Here is a 14,112-nt window from a genome sequence, read left to right as displayed (position 1 = left end):
CCTGATTGGGGTGTGGCCCCACCTGTGGCTGCCTTCCCCATCAGCCTATACTTTGGCTCACAACCCTAGCCCTGTCCCAGGGCTAGTTGTAACCCTTTCAGGGCCTACAAGCCCAATCTTGAGAACTTTGGCTGTGACAGTGCCATCTATTTTTTCACGATTTTGTTCACAAACTGTCATCAGATTAGGCCAGTTCTTGATATAGTGCTCAAAACAGTTCACTACTGAGTTCCATCACATGTCTTGTGGAAGAGTTAGCTTGGTTCCTCCCACTTCTTTCAGAGCAGCTGCTGCAAAGTGGTTGTTATGGAAGTATTTTGCAATTTCAACAAATTAGCCTTTATTTCTGGAACACTGAAGTCTTTGGCTAGGAGGTGCATCAAATGAGCACTGCAACCGTATGTTATTAGTTTGTGACTCTCTTCTAAATAATTTCTTTTCCTCTTGGATACATTTGCAGCATTGTCTGTGACCAAGATGCATACTAGACATTTGAATTTTTTTTCACAGTTTGTTATAGCTTTTACTGCTACTTCTTGTAAGTATTCTGCTTTGTGTGCATTTCCTGATGTATCAATTGTTTCTGTAAGGAAGACATTCCCTTCTTCTGTTGTCACAAAGCACATACAACAGGATCATTGTGGACATTGCTCCACCCATCAAGACTCAGGTTAACAATTTAATCCTCTAGACCTTTTGCATACGGCTCAATTTCTCTTTCATACACTTTAACCAGCAATTTGCCTGAGATATCTGCTCTGTTGGGTGGACTGTATCCTGGTTTTAATAACTGAATCATGTTAATGGAGTGTGGGTTCTCAATCATATGGAAAGGAGAGTTTGTTGCATAAACAAACCGGGCGATTTTTTCATCAATTACCTCTTTTTTTAATCAGCTTGTTCTTATCACAAACGTACCTGTGTTTGTTTCTGGATGATGGAGATTTTTTTCTTTTTGCTACAGGTGATATACTGTGGCTATGTGACATACATGATGTGACTGAAACACTATCATTGGCAGATAACTCTGAAACTATAGAAAATGATGGTGATCTTGAAGGTGGATAGTCTTCAGAATCCTGTATGTTGAGGATGGATTCTCCTAAACAAAATAAGTTAATGCAGTTATGTAATGATTATTACCATACTGCTGCTTTAGTGTAACTCATTGCATTCACTGACATTCAGTACTACTTTAAAGGTAAAACTGTAAAAGGAAGATCTGCCTATTTCAGCTGTTTATTTTTTATCACAACTGCATCTAAAATGATAGTACCATAGAGTAACAACTATATTTTTTTCTCAAACATGACAATTCAAGAATAGTCCAGAAGAAAGACAGGCAGCCCTTAAGAAAGAAGTATGAAATAAAAAAGTTTACTAACCTGAAGATCCTGCATGTTCAGTCGTATTCCTTTCATTAACATTACGTGAATATATTGTCTGATACTATAGAATTATAATTTATAATCCCTATTCCATGATGAGATACATTCTAGTTCAAAGATATCTTAATTAAAACTATCTTTAGATAGGTTTTTTCCTTAAAAAGCATTTTATCAAAAAAACCCAATTTTAAATAAAAAAAATCTGATTTTTTTTTTAAATCATTGATTTTTATCCACTCTGTTTCACATAGGCAGTGATGTGTCTTGTATAGTAAAAGGAGAAATCTGGAGATTTGTTTTAAGAGATGGTTAATTTGAGATGAATAAGAAATCATACTTGGCAATGATACAAGTACTTACATGTGACTGTCATTTGATTCACAGATGTTTAATCAATCATGTGATCACTTGGCAAAACTTTAATGTTCTTTTCTAACTACGCCCGAAATTAAAAAAAAATATTTTGTAGTCAGATGCTGAACACTCTTTGTTATGTAGCATACTAATTTCCAAGGGAAAAAAGGCATGGCCATGTCTTACCTGCCTATGAACTGTTACTGGACCTGATCCTGTAAGCTTTCTCTTATGGAAACCTTTTAGGATTGGTACCATTTGGCATTGATCACTCTCACAGCGAGTTGATATAAGGGAAGACAGTAGAAGCAATAAAAATCATGTTTTTCTCTCCATGCTATTTTCCGTAGTACATTCTATCTTAATGTTTGTTGTCCAACAGCTGTTCTTCACTTGTATGGTTTGCTTCTTCCTGTTGCCTTCATTTGTGCACTAGTTCTTCTGATTGTTTTGCTGTAGCAGAGATATTGTTGGCTTGTTCTTTCATTCAAATTCTTAGCCTTGGAGACAGCATTTTATCCAGGCTGTAATAGTGAGACGAGAAGGTATGGTTTTATCAAACTTTATTTTTATGCACTGCTGATTTGCTGAATAATTTTTTTTTATTTTTCCTGCCACTCTGTTCCCATAAAATATCTTTACCTTTTTCTGTTTCTAAAATTTAACCTGCTACTTAGATTCGTTTTCAAATCAGCTGTCTTAATGACTGTAGACTTATCAAGTAGATTTGTTGAGCACTTACAATGCGCTTGGTGCTGTACAAACATATAAGGAAACTAGGAATTTAAATCTAGTGTAGGTGCAAATAGAATAGTTAACACATACAGTCTGGTGATAGGAATTTAAGATGGCAAAGAAATCTTGCAGAAGTTGTGGTTGAAATGTTTTGCTGAAGAAGTGTGTTCTGGAGTGCAAGGAGGTAGTTTTCTCCATGACAGTAAACCTGATGTAAGTTAGCAACATGTGGAAGAGTCTTGAGTGATAAAACGCATGAGACTGAGTAGAAGATAAACCAGACAATTTCTATTTTCTAACAAAAAAAATAAAATAAAAAACTTGGAAAGAGTCAGGTGTGGCTCAGAGCCATTTGCAGTCTCTTAAAAAAGCAGCTATTTGTAAAGGACAAAATTGTTTGTTGTATGCAATGTTGTTATAGATGTGGTCCCCGGATATGAGAGAGACAAGCTTTCGAGCTTATACGGAGTTCTTCTTCAGGTCTTGCTCTGGGTAGGCTTGAAAGCTTGTCTCTTCTCACCAACCGAAGTTGGTCCAAGATATTATCTCACCCAACGTATCTCTCTAAAATCATTTGTTTCAGACAGTCTGAGATGTTTTATGTGCATTTATAGAAGGTTATTCAAATAGTCTTCCTAGCTGTGATCATGAGCACGAGGGTGAGCATTTCTACTCTATGTAACAGGTACTATGGGCTATAACAAGGATGGGGGGGGGGAAGCGAGTTTTGAGTTTACCTGGAGCTTAAAGAAAATGTTTTAATCAGGCTCTGGGAAGTAGGTCTCTGATGATAATGATGATTACTGGGGCGAGCTCTCTATTTAAGTAGAATTAGATAGGAAGGAATATAATTCTTGGTTACTCAGAATGGAAACTTCAGTAACAAGTAACCTCTTTGTCCCATCCTTGTTCTAGTTTTGTCCCTTTGAGTGCTGGGTCAGATGCGCGTTTCTATGGGATTTGGTTTTTAGATTTTTACATATTTTCAGTGAGAATGGAACTGGGGCTCTCAAAACTGGGACCTGGGGGATTTGAGTCTTATCAAGAAATGGTCTCCGAGTCAGTTCATTATGACAGGAGGCTCACACACGCAGGAGGTTATGACATTCAGTGCTGTATGACACATAATAATGAGGGGAGTGTTACCTAGTGACAAGTGTGGGACAGGATACCAGGGTATTATTCCTGGTTCTGACACCGTCTCACTGGGTGAATTGCTGGATTTGCTTGGGTGAATTATATATCCTCTGTCTGTTTCCCCATATGTTTAGTAGGATTGATACCTATTTCATAGGTGTATTAAAACAGTGTTTCCCAAACGGTGAGTCCCGATTCACTTGTGGAAAGGGTCTTGCCAGTGACTGCCCCCCATATCACTCCTGGCCTCACGCATCCTAGAAGCACCCGCCCAACCAGGGCCTGGGGGGGGAGGGGAAGGGGAGGGACAGTTTGCCCCATGTCCCCATTTAAGAGGATCCTCAAACCCAGTGGCGTTACAACATGCACTGGGTCATGGCACCACTTGAGTTTAGCATGGCCTCCCCTCCATCATGATAGAGGGGGGCCAGGCCAAACCTATATGGTTCTGTGACCTTGTGTGCTGGGTCTCAACACCCAGTAGCTAGGCCCAGCACTGTGGGACAGGAGCAGTTGCTGCAAGTGAGTGTGAAGTGGGCTTGTTCTCCAATAACTCCTGCCTCCTCAGGGCCTCCCCTGCTAGCCTGGGCTACAGGGCTGGGGAAAACTGAGTAGGTAGCTGAGGTGGCCTAGCTGGGGAGGGGAGAGGGAAATGGAGTTGGGCAGGGGTACTAGTAGTGTGGAAAGCATGTCATGTTTTGATTTTTCTTTTTTCTTTGTGTTTGAATTACTTAAGAAAGTGTGTGTGTGTACGTACGTATATTTACACACACATTCTTTACATGTAAAGATGGGTCCCCAAAAAAGATAAAATGAATGTGGTGGGTTGGCTTAGTAAAAGGTTTTGGAACCACTGTGTTAATAAATTATGCATCATAATGTTTCTCAAATTATTTGAAATCCTCTGATGAAAGAGGCCACAAAAATGAAAAGTTTTGTTATTTATGATTATTAATACTAAGAAAGTAATTTCATCTCACACGTCCTTGCTGCCACCTCCACATGCTGCATCACACAGTTGGTCATTTCCATTGTGGCTCTTTTTATACCCTCGTCTGAAGCAAGGCCCTGACCAGAGGCAGAATATCAGATATGATCTGACAACTCATCTGACGTGCTATGTCAAATCCTATATTTCTAGAGCAGGGATCGGCAACCTTTGGCCCGCGGTGCACCAGAGTAAGCACCCTGGTGGGCTGGGCCGGTTTGTTTACCTCCCACATCCGGAGGTTCGGCAAGTAAACAAACTGGCCCGGCATGCCAGGGGGCTTACCTTGGCGGGCCACAGTATATACAGTATATAATGAACCTACCAAGTGATTTGGGAATATCTGAATTTGATCCTACGGTTCTGTGGTTAATTGATAAGAATTGTTTTAGCTGAGTAGTTCATAGTCTGAAATTCTAATTATTTATTTATTCCAACAAAAATCTCTGGTACTTTACAGCAGTTTTTTAAAGAGAAAAGTAAAATTGGGGAAATAATTAATTTTTACCTACTTGAATGGACATTTGACCAGTCAAAAAAATAATTGGTTGATTGGTCTACTTTTATCAAATTAATGTAAAAAATGGTCAAATATTTTAAAGCACTAATTTATTAGAACAGTAACATCAGTAACAAAAAGAGCAAGACTTTATGGTCGTAGTAGGCTTAGCCTTGGGTACTTAGGTCTAATTTTAAAAAAAAGTTATTTCTTAACTGAGTTGTTTTAACTCAGAAAAATGTGAAACACAATGAAGTTCTAAAAAAAATGAAAGAATAATTATTATTACCTTTTTTATTTATCAATGTTAGGCTAGCATTTAAATGAGCATTATTCAAGGGTGAACACTCACAAAAAAGAAAGAAAAATGAAATTAAATAAAACAAACGTGGCAACTAAAAAAGAAAAGTAATTTTGAAATGCACTTAAGATAGGTAAGCAGCAGGCCAACTCTCTCAGCAGCTTAATGATTGTGCATCTTTTCTCTTTTTGTTGGGGGAGGAGTTTTAATGACGGTGAACTTTTCTCTCTCTCCCTCACTCCCTTGTGGCTTAATTTCTATGGCTATGTCTACACTGCAATTATAAACCCGTGGCTGGGCCCATGTTAGCTGATTTCGGCTCGGGCTGCAGGGCTTTTTAATTGGAGCATAGACTTCCGGGCTCACGATGTAACCCTGTGAGGTAGGAGGGTCCTAGAGCTCGGGCTACTGCAGTCTGAAACCGGAAGTCTACACTGCAAATAAACAGCCCCCACAGCCCAAGGCATGCGAGGCTGAATCAATTGTCTAATTGCAGTGTAGATATACCCTATGTTTGTCTAATCAGTTTAGATTGTAAGTTCTTTTAGGCAGGAACTGTGTCTTTAAATTGTAAACCAGCATGTATGTTAATGTCCTGGTATACAAGTAAAGATATCTATACACACACACATGCAATGTTAGTTCCGGAAGCTTGCAGCCAGTCAAGATGCTCAACTTTAATTTGGTCACCTTTTTCCTAACAGGTGGCATTAGCATATGGTAAAGTGAATGATCAAGGCATTTAAGTAGTCTTGTTAACAGATGGCACCAGGATGAAATGAAAAAAGGTAGGCTGCTGCCTACGTCAGGGCATTCTCGTTGCAATATTTTTTTAATAATTAAGCATGGACAACAAATAGGTGATCAATGGACATTATTTGTCTGCTCAGTACACCAGCTTGCCAAGCTTATGCGATGTAGCAGGTGGAAGAAGAGAGCCAGCACTATATGACCAACCAGCACTCTACAGGTCACTAGCAAGTGGTAGTCCATAGACCACAGTTTAAGAACTTCTGTACTACGATAGTCTTCAGACACCTGTATGTGTGTGACAGACGAGTTGTGTGAGGTAATATCTTTTGTTGGACCAGCTTTTGTTGGTGAAATAGACAAGCTTTTGAGCTTATAGAGCTCTTCCTCAGATCTGGGAAAGCTACCCAGAGTGTCACAGCTAAATATAAGGTTGAACAAACTGTTTAGCATAAGGAGTTCACATGTTGTTGTAAGAGACCATTCAAAGTGAACTGCGCAGTTAACTCCTCTGCAGTCATAGGACAAAGGAGGGTAGTGAGTTATAGATTGTTGTAAAGAGCCATAAATTCAGCATCTTTATTAAATCCGTGATTTTTAGTATGTAAGAAAGTTATGCATTTGAGCTCCCAGGCTTTTTTTTGAAGGTGTTGTGCAGGTTTCTTTTGAGCATAGGAACTGAGAGGTCAGATATAGAGTGATCGCTTTGTGAAAAGTGTTCGTACCCTGTGTGCTGTGATATGATTTTGTCTTCTATTATTTTTCTGTGCGAGTTCATTTGAGAGCATAGTGATTGTCTGGTTTCGCCCACAGAGTTGTTGGGGCATTAGATGCATTGCATGAGGTACACCTCAGGTTGTGAGAGGCATGTGTAGGACCCTGTGGAGGGGGAGTATTGAGCACTGTAGCAGTGGAGATATGTCTGCAGGTTTTGCATCTGTTCTTTTGGGCTCTTGTGCCCCTTTGAGTTGGTGTGTCCTGGTCAGTGGGAAGCTTGTTCAGAAGTAGATTCTCCCAGGGTATTTGGATGGACCTGTTCCATGATGTGATCTACTTCTCTGGTGGAGTGTCCTTGTTTGGGGAAGGTGGTTTTAAGTGTGTTAAGGAGTATATCCTATATTTTATCCTTATATAAGAACATAAGAAAGGCCGTACTGGGTCAGACCAAAGGTCCATCCAGCCCAGTATCCTGTCTACCGACAGTGGCCAATACCAGGTGCCCCAGAGGGAGTGAACCCAACAGGCAATGATCAAGTGATCTCTCTCCTGCCATCCATCTCCACCCTCTGACAGACGGAGGCTAGGCACACCATTCCTTACCCGTCCTGGCTAATAGCCATTAATGGACTTAACCACCATGAATTTATCCAGTTCTCTTTTAAACTCTGTTATAGTCCTAGCCTTCACAACCTCCTCAGGTAAGGAGTTCCACAAGTTGACTGTGCGCTGCGTGAAGAAGAACTTCCTTTTATTTGTTTTAAACTTGCTGCCTATTAATTTCATTTGATGACCCCTAGTTCTTGTATTATGGGAATAAGTAAATAACTTTTCCTTATCTACTTTCTCCACATCACTCATGATTTTATATACCTCTATCATATCCCCCCTTAGTCTCCTCTTTTCCAAGCTGAAGAGTCCTAGCCTCTTTAATCTCTCCTCATATGGGACCCGTTCCAAATCCTTAATCATTTTAGTTGCCCTTTTCTGAACCTTTTCTAGTGCCAGTATATCTTTTTTGAGATGAGGAGACCACATCTGTACGCAGTATTCGAGATGAGGGCGTACCATCGATTTATATAAGGGCAATAATATATTCTCAGTCTTCTTCTCTATCCCCTTTTTAATGATTCCTAACATCCTGTTTGCTTTTTTGACTGCCTCTGCACACTGTATGGACATTTTCAGAGAACTATCCACGATGACTCCAAGATCTTTTTCCTGACTTGTTGTAGCTAAATTAGTCCCCATCATATTGTATGTATAGTTGGGGTTATTTTTTCCAATGTGCATTACTTTACATTTATCCACATTAAATTTCATTTGCCATTTTGTTGCCCAATCACTTAGTTTTGTGAGATCTTTTTGAAGTTCTTCACAGTCTGCTTTGGACTTAACTATCTTTAGCAGTTTAATATCATCTGCAAACTTTGCCACCTCACTGTTTACCCCTTTCTCCAGATCATTTATGAATAAGTTGAATAGGATCGGTCCGAGGACTGACCCTTGGGGAACACCACTAGTTACCCCTCTCCATTCTGAGAATTTACCATTAATTCCTACCCTTTGTTCTCTGTCTTTTAACCAGTTCTCAATCCATGAAAGGACCTTCCCTTTTATCCCATGGCAGCTTAATTTACATAAGAGCCTTTGGTGAGGGACCTTGTCAAAGGCTTTCTGGAAATCTAAGTACACTATGTCCATTGGATCCCCCTTGTCCACATGTTTGTTGACCCCTTCAAAGAATTCTAATAGATTAGTAAGACACGATTTCCCTTTACAGAAACCATGTTGACTATTGCTCAACAGTTTATGTTTTTCTATGTGTTGGACAATTTTATTCTTAACTATTGTTTCGACTAATTTGCCCGGTACTGACGTTAGACTTACTGGTCTGTAATTGCCGGGATCACCTCTAGAGCCCTTTTTAAATATTGGCGTTACATTAGCTAACTTCCAGTCATTGGGTACAGAAGCTGATTTAAAGGACAGATTACAAACCTTAGTTAACAGTTCCGCAGCATATTCTGTGCTGTCTGAGTGCCTGGCTGTAGATAACAGATTTCTTGGTGTGTTTGGGGTGGGTTACTGAATCTGTGGAAGTAGGTGTGGTGATCGGTTGGTTTTTTGTATATAGTTGTCTGCAGGGTTCTATTGCTGAAGCTGATCGTGGTGTCTAGGAAGTTGACGCTAGTGTGGGAACATTCTAAAAAGAGTTTGATAGATAGGTGGTGGTTGCTGAAGTTGCATTGGAAATCTCAGAGGGAGTTTAAGTCCTTTTTCCAGAGGATTTAAATATCCTCGATTTATCTCAGGTGTATTATTGGTTTCACGGAGTGTTTTTTGCAGTTCTTTCTCAAGGTGGCCTATGAAGAGGCTGACATATCGGGGAGCCATCTTAGTACCCATGGCTGTTCCCATGATTTGGACAAAGTGTTCATTGTTGCTTGTAAAGTTATGGGCGAGGATGAAATGGATGAGCTTGGTGATGTGTTTGGGCTACATATCTGAGCGTTGTCCATTATCTTGTTGATGTTTGAGGCAGGCAGCGATGCTGTCACTGTGAGGGATGTTGGTGTATAGGGAGGTGACATACACAGTGGCCTTGTTTGTGTATCTTGGGAAGCCTGTAGAAGGCCCCTGGAGTAGGTTCATGGGGGATGAGGTTGTAGAGTTTCTCTTGGAGTTCTTTGGAGAAAGATTTGATGATATCCTCAAATTCTTGGGTGCATTGCGGTATGGGATTTTCTTTGAGTTCTTTATAGTAAGTAGTGTCAGAAAGTACATCTGCAATGGATAAAAAATCCATGGCTTCGTGTCTCAGAGCCCAGTCAATTGACTCGAGCTCACAGGGATCAGGCTTTGCGGCTAAAAATAGCCATGTAGATGTTTGGGCTGGAGCCCAGCCCCAACAGAGACACTGTAATTTTTAGCCCCACAGCCTGAGTCCCATGAGCCTGAGTCAGCTGACCTGGGTCAGCTGCGGCCATGTCGTGGGTCTTTTATTGCAGTGTAGATGTACACGGAGAGAGTTGTTGGTTGGGCTCGTTGACATAGTCAGCACTGTTGGGACCACGATGGTGCCCCCTTTGTCTGCTGGTTTGATCACTATCTGGTGGTTGGATTTCAGAGACTGTATAGCTGTCCTCTCGGTAGCGGTGAGATTGTGGTGGATGTGATGTTTTGTTAAGGACTTCACAGTCAGCACAGCCTACCACCCCGCACTGAAACCTAGCCTGTGTATTCCCCATTTTGTAGTTGTGCATTGATTTTTCCTTTCTAAGTATAGTACTTTGCATTTATCTTCATTAAATTTCATCTTGTTGAATTCAGACCAATTCTCCAATTTGTCATGGTCGTTTTGAATTCTAATCCCGTCCTCCTGAGTGCTTGCAGCCTGTCCTAACTTGGTGTCATCTGCACATTTTATAAGCAGGTTTTCCACTCCGTTATCCAAGTCATTAATGAAAGTATTGAATAGTACCAGATTCAGGACTGACCCCTGCAAGACCCCACTAGATATGTCCTTCCAGTTTGACAGCGAATCATTGATATTTGAATACAGTCTTTCAACCAGTTGTACACTCGCCTTATAGTAATTTCATCTGGATTCTATTTTCCTAGTTTGCTTATGAGAATGTCATGTGGGACTGTATCAAAAGCTGTACTAAAATCAACATATATCAATCTATTGCTTCTCCCATCTACTAGACCAGTAACCTCATCAAAGAAGAAAATTATGTTGGTTTGGTATAATTTGTCCTTGACCTTATATTCCTATTCTCCTCTAGGTGCTTACATACCGGTACTTACTGTTTAATAATTTGTTCCAGTATCTGGGCTGACTGGTCTATAATTCCCTGGGTCTTCTTTGTTCCTCCCTTTAAAGCTAGCTACTGTGTTTGCCCTTTTCTAGTTTTCTGGAACCTCACCCATCTTCTGTGAGTTCTCGAAGGTAATAGCTAATAGTTCGGAGGTTGTTTCAGCTAGTTATTTAACTACCCTAGGATGATTTTCATCAGGCCTTTCTGACTTCAGTACATCTAACTTACCTAAATGTTCTTTAACCTGTTCTCCCCTATTTTGACTTACGTTCCGTCCCCCTTATTGTTAATATTGTGTTGAGTGTGTGGTCACCATTAATCTTTTTAGTGAAGACTGAAGCAAAATAGGCATTAAACAACTCAACCTTCTTGGTGTTATCTGTTACTAGCTCTCTGCTGTTAAGTAGATGTACCTATACTTTCCTTCATCTCTCTCTTGCTTCTAATGTATTTAAAGAACCTCTTCGTACTGCCTTGTATATCCCTTACCAGGTGTAACTCATTTGGTGCCTTAGCTTTTCTGATTTTTTTCTCTACGTGGTTGTGATGTTCTCTTGTATTACTCCTTAGCAATGTGTCCATATTTCCCTGATGTCATAGCAAAGAACTACAAAGAAAGAGTTGAGGGACAAAGCTACCACTTGCACCAAAACCTGCAGTCAGGCCAAAGTGTGCACAAGGCAGCTGTGGGGTGTGAAGGCAAAAGCGTATCTCATCACCTCTTCACTCAGCCTAATCCTGGGGATGCTGTGTGCATGGCCAGGCCCTGGGCATAATGCACAGCAGCCTGCGGATGGCTATAATTTAACAGCTGCTGTCCAGCCCTAAAGCCCCAGCTGGGTAGTGGTGCAGCATGGCCTGCCCTGGCCCACACCCCTTTTCCTCTTGAAACTTCCTCCCGGATGGCAGTGTGATGGGGCGTGGCAAAAGAGCCCCTGGAGAATCCCCCTCCAATGCCCGGTTTATCCAACTCAATGGCAGATTCCTCATGTGATGTAAGGTGCTGCTCTGCATCTGAGAGTCTCCTCCCAGATTCTTAAAAATCAACTGTGAATCTATAAAGTTCCTATGAATCTATAAAGTTCCTAACTGTCAGGGTGGTTAAACACTGGAATAAATTGCCTAGGGAGGTTGTGGAATCTCCATCTCTGGAGATATTTAAGAGTAGGTTAGATAAATGTCTATCAGGGATGGTCTAGACAGTATTTGGTCCTGCCATGCGGGCAGGGGACTGGCCTCGATGACCTCTCGAGGTCCCTTCCAGTCCTAGAATCTATGAATCTATGAAACTAACCAGAATTAAAGTTACATTTTAAATAAAATATATTTATGAGTTAAAGTTTGACTGAACAGAAGAGTTTGTCTTCAAAATAGAGGCATGCCTAGATTTTCAGTAGGAGTGTTTTGATCCTACTACAGTTCATCTCAGACAATCAGTCATTTCACTATCTAGTATTAATAACTAAAGTACTTGTCTGAAGTCTGCCTATAAAACAAGTCTGTTTTAATATTAATTGAAAGGAGCATCATGTCCAGATGAATAAAGCCTTTTTACAGTATAATTGGCAATTGCTAAAAGAGCACGCTCATTCAGATCTGTTACATCAGTCATGTGCACGAGGTCAGGAGGAAACTCTATACTGTATATCCCATCTTCTCATTTGGCAGAGAGCAGCTTTATATTTGAAATTCTTGCATCCCACTAGTGTTAAATCAAAGAAGTGGTGGAAGGAGGGTTGGGAGTGTTTATTTTGTGTCGGTATGTACTGCTGAGAGAAGCAACTCTCACAACAGCTCATTAAGTGATTCGGTCTTGTGCTGCAAGCTGTCAGGACAGTCATTTTAATCTTGCAGACATATGTTGTCTCTCTACAGAGAGCATAATTGAGGAATAGATTCTTTATGGGGTTGCATTTTTCGGGGATGTTGTTTGGGGTTGTCTTTGTTTTGTTTTTTATTTATTTTTGGAAAATTGCACATATTCTGTGTTGATGGAGACATTATTTTCAGCCGCAGAGGCATTTGTTTTACATAGATAATAAGTGTAATTAATATTCCAGAAGATCATCTGGTAAATCACTTTATTTCTCTACTGACTTGTACAATTTTTTATATTTTATTTCAACACACTACAAGAATAGTAAAGTTAGACTTTTTGTGGATTTTGCTTGTATCCATTTTAATTCAGTGAAAGCAAAAGTAATTTACTGCTTTTGTCTAAACATATGACACCTTCTAGACTACTGCAAATATCTAATTTTAAAATCGCAGCCTGCCTGTGATAATGTGTTCACTTTTCAGAAGATATTGTGGTCAGGTTAATCTGATTGGCTGAAATCCTGGTCCCAATGAAGTTAATGGGAGTTTTGCCATTGACTTCAGTGGCGCTGGAAATTCATTTTTGTGAACATATACACCATTTTGATTGTGCATTAGTATGTAAGACTTGACTCAAACACATCTCTGTACATTTCTCAGGAAAGCATTGTTTCCACTGTATCTCATTTCAGTGATCTTAGAGCAGCTTGTTTGACCTCTAGTGTTGAACCATGAAATTGCATCCCACTGACAAAACATTTTACATTTCAGAAAAACCAGTCTCCCCCAAATCAGGAACACTGAAGAGTCCTCCCAAAGGTTTTGATACGTCTGCAATTAGCAAAAGCTATTATAATGTGGTGAGTGATCCCTTTCCTTATTCTGAATTATATATCATAGAATCTCAATAATTTGCTCACTGTAGAATCTGTATAAAAAGTGCCACCTCTTAGCCAAAATTAAAAAGCCAAGGCTGTAGTGAATTTTCACATTACCAAGGCCTTCATTATTTTTACAAAATATACTATTGTACATTTATGAATATGCTGTAAAGTGTGATCATAAATAAGTTGAACTAAACAGTGGCAGAGTAAGTGAAGAAAGTTTATTTCTGGAGTCAAGTATCAGAGGGGTAGCCGTGTTAGTCTGAATCTGTAAAAAGCAACAGAGGGTCCTGTGGCACCTTTAAGACTAACAGAAGTATTGGGAGCATAAGCCATCTGAAGAAGTGAGGTTCTTACCCATGAAAGCTTATGCTCCCAATACTTCTGTTAGTCTTAAAGGTGCCACAGGACCCTCTGTTGCTTTATTTTTGGAGTGCATTTTATACTATTTTTAATGAATGCAATAGGTTTCATCCCTTATTTATAAAATATGGGTATTTATGCAAGTTCTGTTTACAATTAACACATTTATCATTTTTGTTAACTATTGCTTCCCGCCCCCCCCCCTGTACCCTAGATCGGGGATTCTCAAACTTTTTCTTTCTGAGGCTCCCTCAACATGCTATACAAATGTCAGAGCTCAGCAGGGGTGGGACCCATTTTGGGCTTCAGCTGTAGGGGAGGAGGGGCGCTTGGGCAGAGGCGTAGTTTGACTTC

At 40.1% G+C, this 14,112-nt stretch overlaps 1 protein-coding gene across 22 annotated transcripts in view; it reads left to right on the top strand.

The window, feature by feature from the left end:
• The window catches only part of ARHGEF7 (Rho guanine nucleotide exchange factor 7), a 194,811-nt gene that overhangs the window by 94,766 nt on the left and 85,933 nt on the right, over window positions 1–14,112 (top strand). For all 22 annotated transcript variants that reach the window (XM_065591991.1, XM_005307595.5, XM_065591940.1 and 19 more), the window contains one exon: window positions 13,283–13,371. In XM_065591991.1, coding sequence (XP_065448063.1) covers window positions 13,283–13,371 — 89 coding nt within the window. The remainder of the gene's footprint in view (window positions 1–13,282; window positions 13,372–14,112) is intronic.

This window comes from Chrysemys picta, chromosome 1, assembly GCF_011386835.1.
Source record: "Chrysemys picta bellii isolate R12L10 chromosome 1, ASM1138683v2, whole genome shotgun sequence".
Classification (NCBI taxonomy): Eukaryota; Metazoa; Chordata; order Testudines; family Emydidae; genus Chrysemys; species Chrysemys picta.
This window is presented reverse-complemented; position numbering and strand designations above follow the sequence as displayed.